Here is a 24,360-nt window from a genome sequence, read left to right as displayed (position 1 = left end):
CACGTGCGATGCTCGCGCGAAATACCAGAAGGAAAACAAACCCAGAGAATGCTGGGACGATGCACATAAATGGATGGATGCTATAAGCATCTCCTTTGAAGCGGTGTGGTGGGCTGCGCCACCAAGTTGTTGTTCTTCTCTCTATTTTACCTCTAGTTCAGCGCCCTCTCAATTCATTTTCGTGTACTAAGTGCCCCCGCGGGAGCGTATGCATTCCATTCGCAGATTTGGTGCGAGCTGGTGGGAGCGATCAGAGTCGGAGCGACGCGCTCCGTTCGTGATCTGGCCGAGCGCTCGCGATCTGCCATTGGAATTGAACATATGTTTGTTAATTAGTTAATAACCAAATGTTTACAAGTTTACACAGACGATAAAACTACTATTCTTACTTTGTATAGCTCACCGCAATCGATACTTCGGCTGTCGGGCGAAACTACTTTTTGTCGCACGTAAGAATTAAAATAATATTGTGTGCAGTTCAAGACTACTCCCATTTCTCAATTTTTCCTGTTTCCTGGCTCTTGCGTTTCCCGGCTCTTACGTTTTTTTTTACGGTCCCGTGAAAAACGTAACAGCGGGGTTCTACTGTACCTTGTGGCCCCGGCGCTTGAGCTCGCCGAGCATGCAGTCCAGAAGCCGGAGCTTGCCGCAGGCCTGGACCAAGTGCTCGCCGTTGGTGCCATCGTCCTCCTCGCACAGCCCACGGAAGAGGTACGGGTGGTTGCACACCTTCCGCAGGTCCATCAGCGGGTTCTTGCTCCGGCGAAGCTGCTCGTACGGGTCACGGGCTTCGTCCTTGGACGATGCTGAACTGTCTCCCCAAAATTACAGGAAGAAACGGTGAACATGATGCTTATGACAGCAAGCAATTTCGTGCAAGTTCAGCGACTATCACACGGAAGGGTACGGGTCCATTCGGTATCTCTGAAGACATTTCATTTTTCAGCAAGCCAAGCCAGTTATGGAGAGTGTATCTCGCCTAGCTGTTTTCGTGGGCTGGTCCAGGAGATGGTGCAGTCTAAAATTATGTGCCCCTGAGACAACTGCTTGCCGTAGCGTTTCGGATATTCATATACCATGGGTCGCACGTAACTTGTGCCAAAATTGCAAAGTAGGCTAGTGCGATGTAGCTAGACAGAACCACAGTAATGTTGTTTGTCATTGCTTGGACCAAGTCAGAATATTTTTTTTGTATATCACCTAATTACACAATTAGTTATTAGTTAATCAACTCCTGAAATATTATATACAGACAAAAAGTGCCAATGAGAAAATTCTAGACCATCCTGAAAAATTCCCAATCCAGCTTTCTGTTGTTCAGTTTGTGCTAAATAAATGTTTTTTCCAAGCCTGAAAGAAAACCCACAAAATACGAAAAAGGGCTGTGCGAGTAGCCACGCAGCACTTTTTCATGCAAATTTACCAATTTTGCAAATTCACCAATTTTGCATTCTGGACATGAGCCAGTGACATTATCCTGCCGCAATCGCCAAATTTCATTGGGGCAAAGAAATATACAGTTCGCCACTGTCAAGATGTGCATGAAACACGTGTTGGCGAATACCGTATATACTCGTGTAAGGGCCGCCCTCGTGTAAGGGCCGCACACCTACTTTGAAAGGAGAAATTTTTTTAAAAAAGTTCGAAAAGTCCCGCCAGAACAGTGTAGTTAGTTCAATCGAAGCTAGATGGCACTGCCAGTTTTCCACTTTTGCCGGTCAAGCCGTTGAGCTGGTTGAGCGTTGGCGTACGGCGCCATGATTGCTTTGTGTGGTGCATCATTTGCATCGTGTCGCCGGCAAACTGGTGTCACTCCGTCAGTAGTAGTGAGCCCTGTTTGAGACAGCGCAGGTGACGAAAGATGGGCCGGCATTTGAGATCGTTCACTGCTTCATTTAAACTGCAAGTGACTGAATATGCCGAGGAGCACGACAAGCGAGAAGCTGGACGCAAGTACGACGTAGACAAGAAGCGCGTGCGTTCCTGGATAAAGCAGAAAGATGCCCTCGCCGCTACCAACAGGAGCCGAAAGGCGTTTCGCGGCAAGAAGTGCAAATACCCGGAACTCGAAGGCGAACTCGTCAAACATGTCATCGACACTCGAAATGACGGCTACGCTGTATCAACTGACATGGTACGCGTGAAAGCCCTGAACATCGCTCGCCACATGGAAATACCCAAGGCACAATTCAAGGCAAGTCGGGGGTGGGCTATGCGGTTTATGAACCGGAACCAGCTCTCTATCCGCCGCAGAACGACTGACCGCGTCAAGGACCGACTCGCCACGACTCGCACGGACTTTGCCGTTATTCCTGGAGGGCTAACGAGTGTGCTGCAGCCGCTTGACGTCTGCATTAACCGTCCTTTCAAAACGGAATTTCGCCGATGCTACTCAGAATGGATGGCTGGAGGCCATCATGAGAAGACCCCTACGGGACGGCTGAAGCGGGCATCACTCCAACAAGTGTGTGCATGGATTTTGAGTGCTTGGCGTGCCGTGTCATTGGCAACAGTTGCGGAAAGCTTCAAGGTGACTGGAATTTCGAACAGCATGGACGGTACTGAGGATGATCGTCTCTGGGGGGATGCAGACGCCGAGGCAAGCTGTTCCGAGGGCGAGGACAGCGATAGCGACAAGGAATTGTAATAAAAACATTCCTGGCATGTCATTTGTGACTCTCTTGCACACTTCTACTGCTGCGGAAACAGTATAGACCTTTGGCGAGCTGTCGTCGGCCTGATTCGTGTAAGAGCTGCACCAAGCAAAAATTTCGAAAAAAAAAAAGTGCGGCCCTTACACGAGTATATATGGTAAAATCTGTGTGCTCCAATAGTAGCACTTCCTGTGTCTGCATTGCAGCAGTAATGAATCGAAATGGTTTTTTAAATGCGATGCATTTCTTCGCGAACATTTGCTACTTTGACAGTATGTGTCTATCTATCTATCTAGCCGCCTACGTCGCAGAGGGAAGCAGCGGTGGAGGCCCAGTGCAGCCAGCTTCCCGATAACAGCAAAAAACTAAATATTAGGGAGCGAGCTAAGCTGGCGCCAGGCCAGCAGGAGTGGCGGCGCCGGCACGGCGGCAGGTGCGTACGGAGACAGTCGAAGGTGGGGGAGCTACAAGGGAGTTGAGAGGGAAGGCGAGGGGAGCCACCGAAGCCACTGCCACCAAAGCAATGGCGTTGCCAAGGTCAAATCCGCTTCTCTGCCGCCCTCCTCCCTCACCTTCGACGGTCTCCGCGCGCGCCCGTCGCCGTGCCGGCGCCGCCCGCTCCCTGAAGTTTTGTTTTCTGCCGTTATCGGGAAGCGAGCGCTGGCCGTTGGCCGGCGTGGGCAGTTTCGTGGCCCTCGCTCGTTATGTGCTTGCGCGCCGCATTTCACGACTCGCACCGTTCGTACATCGTGCTATGGTGCATTAATACTTCAAAGAGAAGTCCTGCTTTTAATTCGAACAAATTTTCGGGCCAATTCGAGTTCGAATTATCGAGTTCGACTGTATAATAATAATAATAATGATAATGGAGGAAAAGCAAGAAAATATTGTGATGGAGGAAGGAAGAAAAAACAATTAATGCTTGATGACGAAACCACCCCTGGTACAACAGACACAGCTGTAGACAGCGAAAATACTGTAGTAAAAAAATTTGTATTTCTGTGCCAACAACCCCACCGTTGAGATTTCCCGATCCACTGCTTCCACCCACCTGATGCCACTGTCGCGAGAGTTCTCCTCGTCGTCGTCGTCGCTGTTGTGGGCAAAGATGTCGTCCTCACCAGGAATGGTGTATCTGACGGGCTTTTTCCTCGAGGAGCGCCGTCCCCTGCCCAAGGGCTCCACCTCCACTTCTTCGGCGGCTTGGTCCTGCACGGAGGATGTCATTGGCACGTGCTAGCTAACTCGTTGGTTCAATCCCACCGTACCACTGTTGCAGTGTTCGCAGCAGCTTTTGCGGAAAGTTTCTGGGGCTTTTTAGAGAGTCACAACTTCCTGACAAAACATTTACGAGGATTAATTGCACCGTGATGCCAGACAGCTTGAAAACGAAACACTGTTTTAAAGGTACACCAGAGATAAACACTAAATCACTTTAGACAGCTACTTTCAAAACTCTATTTTCATTAGTTTCGCTGTAATAGACTGATTATTCAAAGAGAAAATGAAAGTCAAAATTCAACCTTTCGAATTTCATGCCAATACACCAGTGCACCGGTATAGGCCGGAGTACATGGAGCGAATTACCGCCGTCCGAGAGACGAACTTCGTCGGGCGGCGAACGCCCGACGGCCGGCGTCAAAAAATTTGACGTCCGCCGCCGATCTGCCTGTCCAGACATTTTCGTCGGGCGAACGCCGCCGCCGGAAGCGTCTAGCGCGCAGCGGTGGACGACAGCCAATCAGGAGGCACTAGTTCCGGTCGCAATGCATGCTGGTGGTTCGCGCGCGCGCCTTTTCGTGTCGTCTGCAATCGTGTTGGTGTTGCGTTGGTGCTGCATGTCTCTGCACCGATTGAGTAGTTCCCAGTATGATCTCTCGGGAAGCCCGTTGTATTTGTACATCCCATATCCGCTGATCTGCGGGGAAACATACGAGCAGTGCAAGCTATCTACCACAGCCTTCAACAGAAATCTTCTGATCTCAGAGGCCGCATGCTGTGGTCACGCCTATCTCCCGACTTCCCCGATAGATGGCGTTGGCATCGGATATTTCTTTCGTTAGGGTTAGATGCGTTCGAAACGAGAAGCGATCTCGAAAACTCCTCAAGGTTATCCAGAATACTCTGTCGTCGAAGCGGCCTGAGACTAAGCGAAAACCGTTTACGCAGTCATTTGTTACCAACCAAGGAATTCTACAAGGACAACGCCAAATTCAGTTCGAAGCGGGCGGCCGGGACCGCCGCCATCACGGCGGCAAACGCGCGGCGGCGTTCGCCGCATGTATCGCGACACAGCGAACATCCTGCGTCGTGTCGCCGTGTCGTTACTTGACGCACGAAGTTCGTCGTGAAAGTTCGCTCCATGTATCCCGGGCTTTAGTCCGTCAGACGTCGGAGATTTCCAAGTACGTTTCCATATATGGGCAGTTGCGGCTCGGCAAAGGTTCTCGAAACTTGCTATTCTAGCCGATTCTAGCCAATCTTTACTGGCAAGAAAATTAACTTGGCCCAAGCAGATGCCGTCGAGATCCATGACTCCACGGCTAGCTTGTGTGGGCACTTCATGGCGGTGTCACCACCTGTTTTTCGTTTTTGCACATTTTCTGGCGTATCAAACATCTTTTCACAGTAAGAGTGGCTTTTTTGATGTGGCAGCAGGATAATTTACTCGTACAACTCAAATAATTTTTCTCTTTAGTATCTGTTTAAACAAGCACATTTTTCTTTGTAGCATGCTGAACGAAAAAAGAGAAAAGGTGCTTGATATCTCTTTTCTGAATACAGTCAACGACCGATTTTCTGGATGCCACATTTTTCTGACCTGCCCGATATTTCGGACGCCTTCGCAGCCCCGCCATAGTCAAGAACGTGAAGAATTTCGAAGGAGACAAATCGCCGTCTGATTTTCCGGACTTTTTGTCATGACTGCAGATTCGAAACAGCGTTAATCGAAGCCACCATCGCCACCATTTCGATTGTCTCGAACCGACGCTCTCACACGCAGATCCACTGGCAGCCGTAGCCAGCACTGTGGCAACGGTAGGCCTAGCTACTTCGACGTTCGCTACCAAGTTGCCTGCTGTTCGGTGCCGTGTTTTTCATTGAAACAACTCGCCGGTGTTAGCAATGGCACCTATACTCCGCCTTCGTAATTCTCGCCAATGGCTTCGAAGCTCGGAAAGCACGACGCGTTGCATAATGCCGGTTCCCGAAAGTCAGCTTCGCCTCGATACAGCAGTGTTACGCGGTGAAGCACAAGCGAAGTATTGCGGTCAAGCATACCAAGAGTGGGAAGGGGCAATTGGCATGGGACACAATATGCATTGCTTAATTCGACCCGTGTGCACTACAGCAATTGGCGAAATACATTTAACCAGAAACTTCGTACTTAATACAGAAACTCGGCAAAGAAAAGAAAAATGTTTTCTGGTATGTTGCCTGTAGGCAACACTCATCATAAAGGGTTAAGAGAAACTAAATGCATGCATACGCATACACATAAAAATGATGGAAAAAGTGTTGGCACCTTGGTTTCAGTTGCGGCCTCAAACGCACGGTCCATGCATATCTTGTAAAGCTTGTCCTGAAGCGGGCTCAGCTGCGCGTACACCAGTAGCTCGGTCTTGCGCGGCAGCTCGAGCACAACATCCTCCTGGGAGAGGTCACCAGAAAGACATTGAAATCACCTCTTGGCAGTTCATTTTTTGATAGAGAGTTGGAAGAGCAATGACATGATAAACTGTCAGCATAATCGCGGCACATGGGACAGTATGGCAGGAATAGACGCACCATTTGTCCAAAACCAAGGTGTGCAAGAAGACAGGGAAGCTGGACAGCATGTTGCACGATTCAGCTGACAATTTATCGGGGCTAACAGGGGTGCGCAAATACAGAACTTTCAAAATAATGAATCTTGCACAGTCAAACCTTTACAAGTACTGAATTGAATCGTTATTGAATCACAAATTTTGTTAATTCAATGTGTACAAGTTTCAGGAGTAAAAACAACTTCGTAAATTCCTACAGCATTCCTGGTGGACAGTATTTTGTCAGTTAGCACTTAGAAACAAATCACAAAGTGTCAATTTCACCAACTTAATCCAAGTGTCAATTTCACCAACTTAATTATATAATTATCAAGCTTTTACTGTAATTGTCACAAGTTTCCAATAAACCTTTATTTGAAAGACGGCGCTCGTGTCCCTACTTTTCCTACTCATCTTTCTTGCCCTTCACATCACGTCCACAGTGCAAGCCACCAATGCAGAGGTCACTGACCTTGGTCCGTCGGAGCAGGAAGGGCCTCAGGATCTCCTGCATGGTGGCCACGATGTGGTCGGACTCCTCGCGCTGGACAAACCGTGCCGCCTCGTCGTTGGCACCCGACAATGCCCCCAGGTCAAACCAGGACTCAAACCTGCGCAGGAAAGCCCCAGGGTTGATCGAAAAACAGTTCAACACGAAAACAGTCCTCGTATTTTAGCTAGCTAGAATCACTGTATCCAAAGATCAATAAATGTACTTTTGTATATCAGCCCTCCTGCGTGTTGTGTCCTTTATGCCCAAGTAGGTGTGTAGCACAGGGGCATTTTTACATTTCGCCCCCATCCAAATGCAGCAGCCGTGGCCGGGATTTGATCCCACATCCTCAGGTTTAGCCTCAGTGCAATACTAAAAACTTGAAAAGCTTGAAAACACAAGAAATTCCGCAGACAGCGCTACTGCTTTCCTAGGCATAAAACTGCTATATTTTTGTCTTTTATAGGCTGATGCTCCTGCCCGCGAAGCCATCCATCCCCTCTTGTTTCGTGCTGTGCCACACAACCGATTCGGCAGTCTGCTTCGTCTGTTCAGCATACTATCACGGGTCAATTACAGCGTTGTTCATCAAGGTCAAGAAAAGAAATTCTCCGGGATCTCTTTCTTGATCTTGAAAAATATCTGAATTCGTTCATTTTGCCGCTTTTTGTTAATTCAACCTTTCAGGCAAGTACAGTACAGTACACTTATAACGACACACCATATAACAATACAGCGGTTATGATGATGAGTCGACTTAAGAGTATCAACTTAGGCACTTAAGAGTTTTCCATGCAGAATAATCACGACAGTTTTATTGCCAAGTGCCCTTAAATGAACGATGCTGAGACGTAGCAAATAGTTTGCCTATGCAAGTCTGTATCTGCCGCCATTACTGCACAGCACGTCCGGCCCGCGTGCCAATTGGGAAAGCCACGAAGAGCATCGAGAGTTGTCACAGCGCACCATGAGATGGCGACAGCTGCTTCGCGTCCACATTGCCCACAATCACACTCCATACGCGTCCAGAGAAGCGAAAAAAAAGGGGGAAAAAATTTTTGAATTGAAGCGCTGATCGTCCTTTCTACAATCTCTCTCTCGCAGCAAGCACGAATGTTCACCGTGGAGGCAGCGGACAGCCCAGTTAGTAGGAGATGGCGCCAACCAAGCGCAAAGCTGTGTCGCTTGAGACCACAGAGTAAGATAAGACAGGAGCGCCGACTCTGCTCATCCGGAAGGGACACATTCTGTAACACCGGCTCCTGCTTCACAGCGCGTTCGCCAGATGGCGCTACGGATTAGGAAAAACGGTGGAGCAGAGAGGCGGGCCCAACCAACCGAAGCAGCAGAGGTGCGGGCAGGTCAAGCCAAAAAGAAAGCTCGGGTCTGTCCGTTTTTTTTGTCGTTGGTACAGTTGCTATAGCAACTGCGCCTGCTTGCCTACCCATTTTGTCGTCTGCTCCACTCATGCCCCGACGCCTATAGCGTGCATAGCTGGCATAGCTCTGGTGGTTCACGGAGTGACGTTAGCAGGAGAAACAAGTCGTCCATCATTTTATTTCATTTATTTTATACAGGCATGCCTTGCAAGACATGACCAGGGGAAAAGCTGCTGGAGAAGATGGAACAGCAGTAGATTTATTGAGAGATGGAGGAGATATCATGCTTGAAAAGCTTGCAGCCCTTTATAGGCCCTTCCACCAGAGAAGTGGAAGAATGCCAGCATTATAGTACTCCATAAAAAGGGAAACGTTTGAGAACTGAAAAATTATAGGCACAATAGGCTTGCTTTCAGTACTGTATAATATATTCACCAAGATAATTTCCAATAGAATCAGGGCAACACTTGACTTCAGCCAACCAAGAAAACAGGCTGGCTTCAGGAAGGGATATTCTACGATGGATCATATCCATGTCTTCAATCTGGTAATCCAGAAATCTTCAGAGTACAATAAACCCCTCATAAATTATGAAAAGGCATTTCATACATTAGAGATACCAGCGGTCTTAGAGGCATTGCACAATCAAAGAGTACAGGAGGCATACGTGAATATCTTGGCAAATATCCACAAAATTCCACAGCTACCTTGGTTCTCCACAAGAAAAGTAGAAAGTTACCTATCAAGAAAGGGGTCAGGCAAGGAGACACAATCTCTCCAATGCTATTCACTGCATGCTTAGGAGAAGTATTGAAGTCTTTGTTTATTTATTCAAAAAAAAGCCTAAGGGCCCTCTTACGAGGGTATTACATACCATATTAAACTGGGAAGGCTTAGGAGTGAGGATCAACGGCGAATATCTGAGCAACCTTCGGTTTGCAGATGACATTGTCCTATTCAGCAACAATGGAGAAGAATTACAACAAATGACTGAGGACCTTAACAGAGATAAAATAAAGAGTGGGGTTGAAGATTAATATGCAGAAGACAAAATAATGTTCAATAGCCTGGCAAGGGAACAAGAATTCAGGATCGCCAGTCAGCCTCTAGATTTTAAAGGAGTATATTTATCTAAGTCAGTTACTCACATGGGGACCCTGATCATGAGAAGGAAATTTACAGAAGAATAAAATTTGGTTGGAGTGCATACGGCAGGCATTGGCAAATCCTGACTGGGAGCGTACCACTCTCGTTGAAAAGAAAAGTGTACAATCATTGTATTCTACCGGTGCTAACATATGGGGCAGAAACTTGGAGGTTAACAAAGAAGCTCGAGAACAAGGACCACACAAAGAGCGATGGAACGAAAAATGTTAGGCCTAATGTTAAGAGACAGGAAGAGAGCAGTGTGAATCGGAGAGCAAACGGGGATAGCGGATACTCTAGTCGACAATAAGAGAAAAAAAATCTGGAGCTGGGCAGGCCATGGAATGCGTAGGATGGACAACCGGTGGAGTTACAGAATGGGTGACGAGGAAATGAGGAAACTAGGTGGGGTGATGAAGTTAGGAAATTTGCTGGAATCAGATTGCGCAAGACAGGGGAAAGTGGAGATCGCAGGAAGAGGCCCTTTGTCCTGCAGTGGACATAAATATAGGCTGGTGATGATGACTGTATTTGTACACCTCCATTTCAAACAGCTTATACTACAGTGCAGTCCACTTATAACGATACCATATATAACGATATATCGGTTGTAACAATGAGTCGACATAACAGTGTCAACTTATGCATTAGGGCTATGAGAAAAAAACCCACATATAACGATATGTTATTCACCGCATATCAGATATAACGATTGAAATTTTACTTCTGGGCAGCGTTTCTCACGCAGAATAATCGTGAAATTTGCGTTCCTAAGTTGCCGGGGTGAAAGTTTGCCTACACGAGTTCGTATCTGCCACCATTACCGCGCGGCGCATTCCGCCCGCGCGCCGATTGCGAACGAAAGCGACGGAGAGCATCGGAAGTTGGCGCAGCATGCACGAGATGACGCCAGCTGCTTCGCGTCCGCGTCGCCGGTGGTCGTGCCAGCGTCCAGAGAGGAGGGAATAAAGCGATAAGCGAGCGGCGCCTGCGCAGCCTACGCTCTCAGCGAGCGTGGAAATGTGCCTGGGAAGCAGCGGGAGGTGCACTGACGAAGCTGCAAATTTTGCAAGACTCGAAGAAGTACGAGCTCGCGCAGTCGATGATATTGACGATTATGAAAACCGGGAGCACCACGATTGTGAAGCAGTGGCCATGGCGATCAACGGAACAAGCGGGCCTCGTGCACCCAGACAAAACCCCCATGGGCTAAACTAACACGGTGGAAGCCGCTGACATTACCGAACTCTGGGAGCACGTCGCTACTGACAATGAAATAGGAGATGCTTCGATGGAGGACTTTCCAAGTGCAGATAGTGCAGCCTCTTTCTGCGAAGAGATCTCCGACGGGGCGATCGTTGTCGCGACAGACGGCGGCGTTGTGCGACGGAGGCGATGACAGCAGCGGCAGTGACGATGAGATTGACAAGGGCCCGTCTTTGACACAGACCCCGATGTTCACCCTGAGAGCACTGTCGTCGATCAAGTCGCTCATTGATTTCATGCACGCTAAATTACAGCTGCCAGTGTTCACGCAGCAGCTGGACGCTACACCGTATGGACGCGATGCACACGGCGGTTGCGAATCCGAAACTTCTGCGAAAGCAAGTGCAGCTTTCTATTTCAGCACACCTAACGATTGAGACGCTATCTTATCGATTTGATAATAAAGTTTACGTTCTTCTTCTTCACAGCCTACTTTCTACAACGTAGATTTTTCATCGCAAGTGGAAAATTCGGTTTCGGGGCAGCAAATAAATACTGGGTGTTTTTTTTGGTTTTTTTTTTTACGGCACTCCAGATATAGCGATGATTGGTTATAACAATCGGATTTTTCGTTCTTGATATCATTATAAGTGGACTGCACTGTATTAACACAGCTTGCAAGACAAGGCAAGGCAAACTCGGCACTGACGCTTGCAGGTCGTGGAAGATCTCGGGTATGAGGAAATGCAGCAGGGCCCACAGCTCGGTGAGGCTGTTCTGCAGCGGGGTGCCCGTCAGCAGGAGCCGGTTGGAGGTCCGGTACTGGCTCAGCTCTCGCACCAGCCGGCACCGGAAGTTCTTGAGTCGGTGCGCCTCGTCCACCACCAGGAGGAGCCAGTCTAGGGGTGCCAGTCGGGCACGGTCCCGCATGGCCACCTCATACGAGGTCACCACCACCGCCGTACGGCGAAGTTTCTCTGGCGTCTGCATCATTGTGAGGGACGGTTGTTGGGACTGCATCTCAATCAATAAAAACTTAATTCTGGGGTTTCACATTCCAAAACCACCATCTGATTATGAGGCACACAGCAGTGAGGGCCGCCGGATTAACTTTGACCACCTGCTGTTCTTTAGCGCGCACCTAAATCTTAAGTACAAGGATGTTCTTGCATTTCAGCCCAATCAAAATGCAGTCACCGTGGCCAAGATTGAAAACGTGTACTCAAGCTCAGCAGCACAATGCCATAGCCAATTAGCTATCGTGGCGGGTAATAAATAGTCGAACCCACTTACAGTAGAATCTCGGTGATACAATGACGCCAGATACAAATTTCTGGACGTTCCGAACTTTCCAAAAGTCCCTGCCCAAGTGCATTAGCTTATAATGTTCCAAATTTCAAATGTTGTGAACTGCTTTTGCCGCCGTGGCGGATAAGAGCAATCTAGCCGCCGCTCTGTTGCAAGTTTGTACATCACAAGCAAACCCTTCCTGGATATTTGCACCACAGCAGTGTTTGAGCTGTGAACATGGCCACATGTACAGAGCAAGTCAGAAAACAATTTGCCAGCACGAATGTAATTCCCTTAAGCACCTGGGTCTGCCAATGACAGAACCTCGTTACAACAAACTCACGTGCGACACACAATTACTTTCATTTATCCGAGATTTGTTATAAGTAGCGGTGTACAAATAACGAAATAACAAATTGAACCGAATCAAGAAAAAGAAATAAAATATTTAAAAAATTTGCACAAAATTTTAAGGGTGTGCAAATATCAAAATTTTCAAACACGAATACATAGCTTCGAATATCGAATAATGGTATGCAGATGAATTTATTAGCAAGTTGGATTAATTTGTTATACTGGAACATTGCAATTATGTTGTCAATATTAAAATACTAGACCAGTAAGCCGTTATACTAAAGCACTGTGTATTTGGCTCGTGTTAACTTGGAAAATTTATTAATTCCCACTAGCTGTCCTCGCCAGCCTGTGCCTTATTATACCGCATCAAATGCCCGTAAACTGTGGAGGCATTTGACCCTGTGCCAGTCATCATTCATCGCACTTGCTGTCATGCAATATGCTCTGAATTGGAGGTAGCCTGCAAAAAAAAAAAAAGTGTGCCCTCGATGTTTGCAAACCTGCACCCGATGCTACTGAGGAGCTGGCCTTTCCGCATAGTTTAGACGTTTAGTGGGTAAGTGTGCTTTAAAGGCGAAATTTTGCTAGCAGCACAAAATTTCACAGAATTCAGCCCAACATTGCCCCAACATTGTTAGATTTAAAAAAAAGAATGCTAAGAATGTGTTTGCTCCCGCACAGCCAGCAATATATTCGATTTTATTCGAATATTTGTATCCAACCAAATATTCGAACATTTCATTGACCCTTACCCCTGCTTAGGCCATTGAGCCATTCTTTTCATTAAAGTTCATTCTCCTTCTCTCAAATATCTATTTTTCAATTATAATACGAATATTAAAAATACTTAATATTGGACAATATTCGAATTTTTCGAATAATCGCACACCCCTACAAAATTTATTGCTTACAGATTTCGGGCCAGAAAACCCGAAAAACTGTTTGAAAAATATTCAGAAAAATTGAATAGCAGATTTTCGATTCGTGAATCGAACTATTTGAACATTCACTATTTCATTCAGTTCGGTAATATTTGAGTTATCACACACCTAAGCACATATTTGTCACACGCTAATTTGCTATTAACATTTTATATTTACTTTGTTTTACTCGTGTTTCTTATTTTGAGGTATGAATACAACCAACCACAAGTTTCTCAAACTCAGAATCCGCGAAAAATAATAATAATAATATTAGAAGAAAGACGTTTATCACCGCCAGTGCATCTGCCACCTAACTGATGCATGCAGGCGACACCTGCCCATACAACCATGTTACTTACCTAGTTTGCAGGCTGAGAGCTGACATTGCAAGTAAACTCTGCTTGTTTGCAAATTCCGTGGAGATATGCCTTTCTGTCACTGTGCACATAACTGTGCTACACGTCAAAATAATGCATTAAAAACACTGACGAAAATATTATTTTAAATGTGTCGCATACTTCCTGAAACACTTCCGATTAGACTTGTGCTAGTAGCTTGAATATGTGCAATGTGATTTAGCAAAATGAGCTGAAGATTACACGGCCGAGTGGTTGCTTTTGGTGGCAGTATGTCGTCATGCAGAAAGTTCACTTCTTTCATTGCATTTTCACAGCGTTTTACACGTCGTGCATATTCTTCTAGCGGCAGGATGGATGAATTCCAAGTATGCCACACATAAAATGGTCGATGTTCTGACATCTGACACTCCTGCAGGGAGTTGTCGCGTGGAGAGCCCAGTCTGTAAGTTAACAGAATTCACTGAATAATTTATGTCCCAATCTATTCTGAAGTTGTACGCTTTTCACGATTCTGAAGAAGCAAAAATGAGGTGAAACAAAGCTTCCACTGTTAACGGTTCTAAATTATAACTGGCGCCCAAAGGGGACAGAATGGCAACTCACGAGTGCGTGCCTCTCCTCCATGGGTCCATGGTAGAGCACCACCGAGAGCGATGGAGTGAAGCGCTGGAGCTCGCCCAGCCAGTTGGGCAGGGTGGACAGCGGCGCCACCACGAGGTAAGGGCCCGGCAGACCGCTCTCGACGAGCGCAGCGATCAGGGCGATCACCTGGATCGTCTTACCCAGGCCCATCTCGTCCGCCAGGATGCCGTTGACACCATTCTCATAGAGGACCTGGCAACGTAGGAGCCACAAATACCCTGAATGCCGTACTTATACGATTCTAATGTGCATCATTTTCCGGAAACGTTTGTCAAGATATGACTTGAATGTTAGAATAGAGTACAAATTGCATCAGGTGGTGTCAGCCACCCTCTCCTGTCACAGTATGAGCACCGATACGCCTAAGTGGTGTACTGACAGGCCTTCAGAGCTATTTTGGACATGCCTGTGGCGATTTTAGCCTTTCGAGGCAATGGATTCTTTTTTTTTTTAGAGTACCCGATATTTCGGACCTTTTCTCAGTCCTTAGGGAGTCTGAAAAATCAGGACATGGACCGTATACATTCAGAAAATTTTGCCTGAATATCTATGACATGGGTTTGATTCCGCCCAAACACTGGAATAGTGTTACTTTTTTTTTTTTGCCACTGAACAGCGGCACATACTACATGGAACTTAACAGTCCAATCCGGATATATCGAATCTGAAGGGGATCACCAAAAAGTGTGATACAGTGTAGACTGCTTATAATGTTAAGTCGCCGGAGTCTCGAATATCCGCACTATAAGCAGTACTGTACTACAGTATAGACCACTTATAATGTAACCGCTTATAGTGCAGGACCGGATATAGTGCGGTCTTTTCAGACTCCCGTTAATTTTCCCATAGCACTCCATGTATACACGTATCGCTTATAGTGCAGTTGCGGGAAAAGAAATATCGGTTACAGTGCGGCTGCCTGGGAGTACGGAAGTCAGCGGAGATGGCGAACGCTCCGCTCCAACGGGCTCCCCAAGGAGTGCTCGAGGAAGAAAGAGACGAAGTGGAGGAGAAGGGCACGTGGTGCGAACGAACAGCCAGTGAGGCTGAAACCAAAATCTTGAGTGCGAGTCGTGAAATATCACGGCGCGCATAGCGAGCGAGGGCCACGAAACTGCGAACGCCGGCCAACGCTTGCTTCACGATAACAGCAGTAAACGGGCGGCGCCGGCATGGCACGGCGAAGGGCGCACACGGAAACCGTGGAACGTGAGGGAGGAGGGCGACAAGGAAGCGGATTTCGCCTCGGCAACTCCGCCGCTTCGGTGGCTCCCCTCACCCTCCCTCGCAGCTCCCTCACTTTCGACTGTCACCGTGCGCGCCCGCCGCCGCTCCAGCCGGCCCGGCACCAGCTCCAGGAAGTTTCGTTGGCCGGCCTAGGACAGCGCCGCTGCTTCCCTCTGTGCCATAGCCGCAGCGTGCAAGGTCAACACGTGACTAGAAAGTAGAGGAAGCATAAAGGAGAAAGAAGGGTTCACTGCCATTTTCTACGCGTGGCTACGGTAGCGTGGCTGAGACGTCGGCACGTACACGCATGTTCCGGCGCAACGCAGAATCGGCGACCTTGCCATTTGAGAGAAGGTGAAATTTCCGCCGCATTTTTTTTTCTCTCTCTTTTTTTTGTTTTGTTTGCGCACGACATTGGGGGGTCTCTCCTAAGCTTTTACTCTATGGCGGTGCCGGAGCAATGCTGGTCGGAGGCGCCGCCGCGTGATTTGGTTCGAATGAACGAGATTCTACTGTAAATTGAATGCACGCGTTCTAGTCGCCTTCCTCGACTTTTGCATACGCTTGGCGGCTCGGTGCACATGTTTTGCATATGTGCGGGCCTTGAAAATTGTTGCTTTGGTTATAGTGCGGTGCCGCTTATAGTGTGGATATTCACGACTCCGGCGTGCCGCCGCCGTGCATTCGCTGCGTCGAACTTCGTTACCTCCGCTCCATCACGCCGCGAGATGGCAGGAGCGGTCACGTGGCCGACATCCGGGCGAGCCGGCCCCTATTTGTGGACGAGCGGTCGCCGTCTAGTCAAAGCAGTTTTCGCCACGTTGCGCCCTTGTTCTCATTCTTTGTGTACGATGACAAGCTGTGCTCTTCGTGTGAGCAAGCCGTGAAAGGGGCAAGAAGTGTTTTTTTGCCACGGTGCAAATCTGGCTACGGGACCTGCACTGAAAAAATGTCGCTTTTTGCTGCCCCACGAGAAACGGACTGCCTGAAGATATGGCGCCATGCGATTCTGCGCAAGGACCGCGTGCTGCAGTCGACCGACTACGTGTGCGAGAAGCACTTTGAACCGAGGTACGTGACGAAGACGTCAGAAGCAGTCTACAAAGGACACGTTCTTGTGAGTGCACCGCGAAAGGCGGCTCTGGCAAAAGACGCCGTCCTGACGAAGTTTCCCGACTGCCCTGCTCATTTGACAAAGACAGAAAAAAAGAAAGGCGCCTGCGGACCGTTCACACTCTCCTGCCACCAAACATGGCCGTGTCAGACCAAAAATTTTTCTCCCCGTGCAAGAGCTACGCTTGTAACAATGAGAATATTGTGAGCGCATTTTGGGCATATCGTCGTCGTCATCTGTACAAACGACTCATCTTGTGTGAGCGCTATTTGTGCATATCGTCGTCATCATCTGTACATACGACTCATCATCTTCTTTTGTCTCACGCGGTGCTTCGTCTCTGCTTCGGGCGGCTGCTCGGAAATAAAGGCATCACATCGGTCGACGTCTCACAAGTGGTGGAGTGTGCTTCCGATTACCACATCCTCTTACTTTCCCGATTCCCCTGGAGCTCCAGTCCGGTCGTCATTTGCTCTCGCCTACCACGGTGATGGCAGAAACCAACCCATCCACCAGTGCTGCTACCACCACTGCTCAGCCAGCTGGGCCTACCTGGACGGTGAACACCAAACACCGCGATCCTCCCATCTTTGCAGGCCTCCGCGGCGATGACGTGGAAGATTGGCTCGATCACTACAACAGAGTCAGCGATGTCAACCATGGGGACGACAGGCACAAGTTGCGGTATGTCTCTTTTTACCTAGCGAAGTTGCGAAGACGTGGTTTTTTAACCACGAAAGTCACTTTTTGGATTGGCCATCATTCACCCAGCAATTTCGCCAGATATTCGGCATGTCGTCCGGACGCTCCGAAATCGCGAAACAGAGGCTGGCAACACGCATACAAGAACAGGACGAGTCCTACACATCCTACATTGAGGACGTCCTCGCTCTCTGCCGCCGCGCCAGAGCGACATGGCGGAAGGTGACCGCGTTCGCCACATACTGAAGGGCATCAACACAGTCGCCTTTAATGCTCTCGTCATGCAGAGCCCAAACTGCATTGGTGATATTATCACAGCATGCCAACGTCTGGACACGCTCCAGTCTATTCGCCTGCCACGCGCCTCTTGCGACCCTCGTCTCAACGGTGATGCTGAGTTGCGAGCCCTGATGCGCACTCTCATCAGGGAGGAACTTCATCGACATCTTTCGGGACCTGCGACGCTTGCGACTGTTCGCCCCGCTCCTACTGGACTTCGTGACATCATCAAGGACGAACTGGCATCAATGACAAACGCCCAAATGGACAAGTCTACTGGACCACGTCGTCCAAGTTATGATGAAATTGCCTCCTGGCCTCCTTCGGCCGTTCAGTCTCCACCTGCCGAAGGCCGCGACCCCCTAGCTTCCCTGGCAGCGAATACTCCTGCACTGCCGTACTACTCTCCGTGGCGGTCGTCGCGCCCGGTTTGTTTCTAATGCGGTATTCGCGGCCACATTTCTCGCTACTGCCGTCGGCGTCAGGAGGATGAAAGGCGGGGCTATGCTACCTTTGAGCGGGACAGCGCTCCTAGGTTTGACTCGTACGTTCCCGGGCGTCACCCAGGTGAAAGGCGAGGCTACGCCACCTTTGAGCGAGACAGGACGCCAGGGTTGGATTCCTACGTTCCCGGACCGTACACAACCTGTACACAATCGTCGTCGTCATCTGTACAAACGACTGATCTTGTGTGAGCGCTATTTGTGTATATCGTCGTCGTCATCTGTACATACGGCTCATCATCCTCTTTTGTCTAGCGCGGTGCTTCGTCTCTGCTTCGGGCGGCTGCTCGGAAATAAAGGCATCACATCGGTCGACGTCTCAGCAATATATTTGGTTTTACGTACTAAAACCACGATATGATTATGAGGCACGCCGTAGGAGGGCTCTGGAAACTTCGACAATCTGGTGTTCTTTAACGTGCACCAACATCGTACTGTACACAGGCCTCTCGCATTTCGCCTATATCAAAATGTGACCGCCGCGGCCGGGATCGAAACAGCAACCTTCGGTCAGAAGCCGAGCACCGTAGCCACTGTACCACCGCGGTGGACTGGCTACGCTCGTAAAACTCCACACATCCAAATGGACGTGTTCCTTAAAGGACCAAGTAATAATGCAGTCTCTGGGCGACTATGTAGGAAGAATCGGAAACACATACCCACCACTGTAAATATGTCTCCCCTTCTTGCGATGCCAAACCAGGATGGTTTTTCATACCCTAAAGCGTCATCGGTGCCTAAAATTTAGCTGCTCGCACGTCGCTAAAATTCACTGTTTTATGTGCGACAAGCTAGCATTAACACAGGTTGTATTCATCACACATTTTTTTTTATGCGCAATCAACAACCGCCAATTGCTTCGAATGTTCGAGCCTGCAATCGACACTATGTTTTGCTGCTGTAATAGTACGGCTAATCTGTTATGTTTCTCTAACTAGGTAAGCATTACTTCAACAAACAGAACTAACTTCTGTCATATATCGACATGACGTCACTGTCATATGTTAATATTGACACGTATACATGTTTATCCTTTCACCGGTGACCGTTTTTCACCGGCTGTTAAACGCTATCGCTAGGCACAGGACGCGCCTGCATGTATCGGAAGTTTCTCGAACATTATCGATGATTCTATCCGTTGTCTCTTGTCAGCAACGCTCATGTAATCTGATTGTATGAGCGACGCGAATTGTCTAGAACTTTCTGGAAGACATGCGGGTACCAGGGATTAATCTGGAACCTTCGATGACTCATATATGAAAGCCGACGCGTTTCGCCGCTAATCAGATTTTCGCCGATCGCCGACTGTGTTCGCCGCTTTCGTTGTGCTTCGAGTGTAGCTTGCTTTTGTAGGGCACAGGTTCGCCCAATAAATACAGTGAAATCTCGATGATACGAATCTCACGGGGTCACGGAAGATATTCGTATTAGCCGAAATTCGTATCATCGAAACACAATTAAAACTAGCTAAATTAAAGAGTCGGAGGTGAACTCACTCAGGCACGCGCACGTAAAAAGCATTTACAGTATAGATCACTTATAACATAACTGTTTATAGCGCAAAAGTGGCTAAAACGCTACCTTTTCCGACTCCCGTTTACCCTCCCATAGAACTCCATGTATACGCATACCGCTTACAGTGCAGCCGCGTGAGACGAAATACCGGTTATAATGCGGCTTCTGCTGTAAAATCTCGCCGACAAGGCCGGTAACGAGCACGCTTCTCAACGAGGTGCGCCCACCGACGGGAGAGATCAAAGAAGGCGATGCGGAGGAGGAGCATGAGACGTGGAGCATGACTCCAAGGGCGATAAAATCGTGACTGCGCGCCGTATGTGCGAGTGAAAGCGCGCCTTTCGCGCGGGGGACGCGCGCCTTCACGCATGGAGAGCGAACGCAGAGCGGAGAGCAAACGCGACTTCCGTCACGGCCGGGCGGGCCGGTCGAGCCCGGCCCTGCTTCCATTGCGCGAAAGGCCGGGGGGGTATGGGAGGGAGGGAGGGGGAGGCGACGCTGTGCTGCGGGGCACGAAATGCGTATCTTGCAACCGGGTGCAAGGGTAACTGGCAACGCAATCTCCCACCAAAAGGAGCAAAGCGGGAAGGCAACGCAGGAGGGAGGGGGGGAGGGCGGCTTCTACTCTGCCAACTAATGCGTTCTTGTACTTTGCGCCTGTGCCGGCTGTCGGGGTTGTCGCGCGCACCGTATCTTGAAAGCGATCTCCACACGGCTCTGACCTTTGTATGCGCTGTGCTTACGCCGCTCAGTTTCCGTTGAAGCGATAGACCGCACGAACCTTCGGCGCAAAAGCAAGAAAAGCGCCACCGCGACAGCGTCAAACTCTTCGCGCCCAGTCGCGACCTCCGCGCTGTCCGGCGCCGCATCCACGCCTCCGCACCAAAAGAGAAAGGGCAAAAGCGCGTGACTGCGCACTGTTCTTTTTTGCAGCCGTCGGTGGGGCGGCGTTTATTCGTATCAACCCACGCGGGTCGAAAATCAATTCGTAACAACCGGTCTCTAGCACGTTGCAAAGTAATGGGGCTCAGCCGGGACCACAGAAAAATTCGTATCATCCGTAAATTCGTATTAACCGTGATCGTATCATCGAGATTCCACTGTAATCAGTTTCGTCATACACAGTTTTACGACTGTTCACTTCAGCGTCACTACTATGTGACATCTGGTGGAGGTGCACAATTTCACATGTCCGAATGTGAAGGCATCCTCCTATCGCGAACCTTCTAGGTGGTGAACTGAACATATTCAACAGATATCTATGACGGTATCGTCAAAATGTCATATTTGTTCGCCTTTTTTATGTTTTTGGGCTCGTTATAGCGTGAAGGCCGACTTTTTTATTTATTTAGAGTGGCGTTCGTGGCCCCGTAGCAACCATGCATGTACCTCGCCTCGGCCACGGGTACTGTGGCGCCATCTCGGGCCCTCTGCACAAAACGCGGACAGAAGTTCTCCCTTCCCGGAGGCGCCGTTCGTACACCTAATATACTTCTAACACCGTGTAATGGACACTCCAGGTGCATTTCTGCAGTCGCTGTCACCGTGCTCTAGGTGCCATATTTGCTTACTAAATAAATTAACAAGCATGGTGTCACGCGCGCACAAGCAAACATGAACACATCTCGCTCGTTGACCGCGGAAACGAACTGTCAAAACGCTCGAGTGACAAAGCATGGCGAGCGAATTGACCTTCGTGTTTTCATGCCTCTCGCTTCAACGTGACCTATAAGTGGCGAAAACACGGAGCATGGCGGACTTTCCCCGTCGCAGATAGCTTTCAAGATAGGGCCAAGGCGATCGTATCGCCCAGGTGTATCGTCACAGATTATGTCCTGTAAAATCCTCTGCTGGTGAAAATCCTCTCCTTCTGTTTGTGCCAGTCCCGAACGCAAGTTCCGGATTCTCCAAACGCCCGTGATGCGGCCCGATTTCAGTCTGTCTCTGCACACATGATCACTTTCCTTTTAAATGCGGCATCATGATGAACTCGGTACTTCATGCTGATAGAGCAGACGCAGGGAATGTGAAGACAGACGGTAGACTATTGCCTAAGCACGTGTACTGAAGCACATGGAGGAAGTTATGGTCGCTAGGCTCGAGAGTAGCTAGGCTAGACACGCATGCGATGCGGCCACTTTGAAATGCCGACGGCTATATGGTAATGCATATTTAGGGACGTACTCAATTCTAACGCGCATGCAATTTTTGGACCTGTTTTATCGAAAAAAGAAAGTGCATGTTAGATTCGAGTAAATACAGTATTTGTGGCTTGAGGGGAGCGTTTGCCGTCTAGGTTGACTGCCGAACTTCCAGGCAGCCACACTGTAACCAGTATTTGATGTCCCGCAACTACACTATAAGCTATATGCGTATACATAGAGTACTATGGGAAAATTAATGGGAGTCTGAAAAGACCGTATTATATCCGGTCCTGCACTATAAGCGGTTACGTTATAATTGGTCTATACTGTACAGAGGTATTTCGATATATAAAATAAAAATTGCATACAAAAATTTTCCAGTGGATTTACTTGCTCTCGCTATACACAATAATTCGTTATATGTGCGTTTGACTGTATTTGCCCAAGTTGTCATCAATGAGGTTCATTGAAAAGCGGCACGTACTCCAGTGGCACATACCCCAGTGGCCCAAATCGATGTCAAGGAGGTTCACTGAAGGGCAGCACATAAGCAGTGACCCAAGAATAACTGGCGGTTGGTTTAGAACTCAGTTCGCCTCAGTACAGCAGTCTATGCTCTACCCATAAGGCCAATGACTTCCCAGTGACTCAAGTTGACGGGAAAACAGTTAGACACAGACAGAAAGACAGAAAGGCAGGCAGACAGCCCCCGAAAAGTGGGTGAAGTGACCCAAGAATGCTAATGGCATTAAAATTCACAGCAGACCTACCTTGAGCCACTGGTATCCTTCGACCTGATAGGGTCTCATGATGCCCCCCGTGAAGAGGGCCGGCTGGCCCTCGGGGTTGTGGTGGCCATTTGATGGGCGACAGGGAGATCCTTCCTGCGAGATAAGGCAAGAAAGCACGTAATGTAGAGGTTGTGCTGAGTTTCAATGTCCCGCCCAAAAGAAGGCCCGAATCAAACGCTGACCATGGACGGGAAGGGGCAAGGCTAGAAAAGCCTTCCGAGAATTAATCAATCAATCAACATTTCATTTATCTCAAGGAGAGAAGGGGGGTAACGGGGAAAAGGCACAAGAACTGCAGCTTGACAGTGCCCCCCCCCCCCCCTCCTTTTGGAATGTGGTCACAACAGGAGCAATATTCTCATGACGATATTATCGCAATGATGGCAACAAAGAAGCTGTTATTTTTTTATTTATTACACATACTTTCAATGCCTAGCAGTCACAAAAGAAAGGAGTGGTGAAACTATACAATATTTGCCGTACAGGACAAGAATGAAAAAATGAAGCTATAAGGCACTTTGAACGGCGATCTTGAAGTTGGTGGTGTCACAAATGGTGACTGTGGAGGCAGGAAGGCAGTTCCATTCATTGGCCGTTCATGGCAAAAAGGAAGAATGGTACAAATTAGTGCGACAGGACGGCACTTCAATTTTGTGTTGATGGTAGATACGAGATATCTAACTGGGTGTGGTGAAAAGGTTTTTTTTAAGAGAAGGGTAATATAATCTATGAAAAAGACAGAGACGAGAATACTTGCGAAGTAATGAGAGGTCAGGCAGATCCAGTGTTCTTTTCATGGACGTGACGCCAGAATGACGTGACTAATTTGACAGAATAAAACGGGCGGCGCGGTTCTGAATGCTTTTAAGGGAAATGGCGAGATTGATATGAGCAGGGTCCCATATGACACAAGCACATGCTAATTTTCGGCGGACGAGTATAGAGTAAGTTTTAGTGAGATGGGTGCTGATCCAAAGTTTCGTCTCAATCAGCCCAACATTCGGTTAGCATTGTTAGCGACATATTCACGATGACAACAGCACAGCAACGACTATGGAGGAGACAACGACATCCGCAGCTTGATGTACCCACTGGGAAGATGCACCCCATGTGTTTGCCGCACAGAAGCCAACAGAAAGGGAGCTCACGTGCTCAATAGAAACGAGTCATTTGACCCCGCCCCCCCCGAGCACCACTTTCAGAAGACATGCTATAATTAAATTCTTTCCATTGCAAAAGCACGCACCAGAAATGGCGCTTGCACTCCGAGGAGCAACTTACAAGCCGAGTGAGCAATCAAGTTAAGCCAGAGGTGACAAGTTTCGGGACATGCACCACTGCGGTTACCTGGCCAGGAAGCTGAGTACTGAGCAATGTGCTCCACAGCCAAATACGTTTCTCAATTGAGATGGGTCTGTCAGCGAGCCCTCACAAGGAAGTGCTTGGGACCTCCTAAATCATTCTTTATGCAGGTCACTTAGTAGTTGTAAAGGTCGCACACCGCACAGCTCACAACAGAACCGGGACACAATTATTCCTTCATTATACAGATAATTTCATTGTAGAGGCGCACTCGACTTCACTAACTAAACGCAACGAGGCCAAATGAGGTGTGGCAATCCACAAGAACTAACCTGAGAAGACGGTGGGGTAGCAGCTGCCAGGTCCAGCAGAGCCGTCTTGGCCTTGGTCCCTGCCCGCCAAAGAGGGGGAGAAAAAGAGAACAAAATAGGCGCCTTTTTTTTTTTATAACAGTGTCAGCAGCACAACCTGACAAGGGCTACTCCCTTCAGCCTATTTGATGCCGTTACGCACATTTACATTTTCTCT

The 24,360-nt window shown here is 48.5% G+C and overlaps 1 protein-coding gene across 3 annotated transcripts in view; it reads right to left on the bottom strand.

Moving 5' to 3' along the window:
• LOC119453602 (lymphoid-specific helicase) overlaps window positions 1–24,360 on the bottom strand; it is a 54,807-nt gene that overhangs the window by 20,749 nt on the left and 9,698 nt on the right. For all 3 annotated transcript variants that reach the window (XM_037715658.2, XM_049668288.1, XM_049668287.1), the window contains exons 4-11: window positions 24,165–24,223; window positions 22,510–22,623; window positions 14,217–14,447; window positions 11,394–11,668; window positions 6,933–7,071; window positions 6,181–6,306; window positions 3,706–3,863; window positions 592–811 (exon numbers count right to left, since the gene is read on the bottom strand). In XM_037715658.2, coding sequence (XP_037571586.1) covers window positions 592–811; window positions 3,706–3,863; window positions 6,181–6,306; window positions 6,933–7,071; window positions 11,394–11,668; window positions 14,217–14,447; window positions 22,510–22,623; window positions 24,165–24,223 — 1,322 coding nt within the window. The remainder of the gene's footprint in view (window positions 1–591; window positions 812–3,705; window positions 3,864–6,180; window positions 6,307–6,932; window positions 7,072–11,393; window positions 11,669–14,216; window positions 14,448–22,509; window positions 22,624–24,164; window positions 24,224–24,360) is intronic.

Source organism: Dermacentor silvarum, chromosome 5, assembly GCF_013339745.2.
Source record: "Dermacentor silvarum isolate Dsil-2018 chromosome 5, BIME_Dsil_1.4, whole genome shotgun sequence".
NCBI lineage: Eukaryota > Metazoa > Arthropoda > Arachnida > Ixodida > Ixodidae > Dermacentor > Dermacentor silvarum.
The sequence above is the reverse complement of the archived record's forward strand: the minus strand, read 5'-3'. Positions and strand labels throughout refer to the sequence as shown.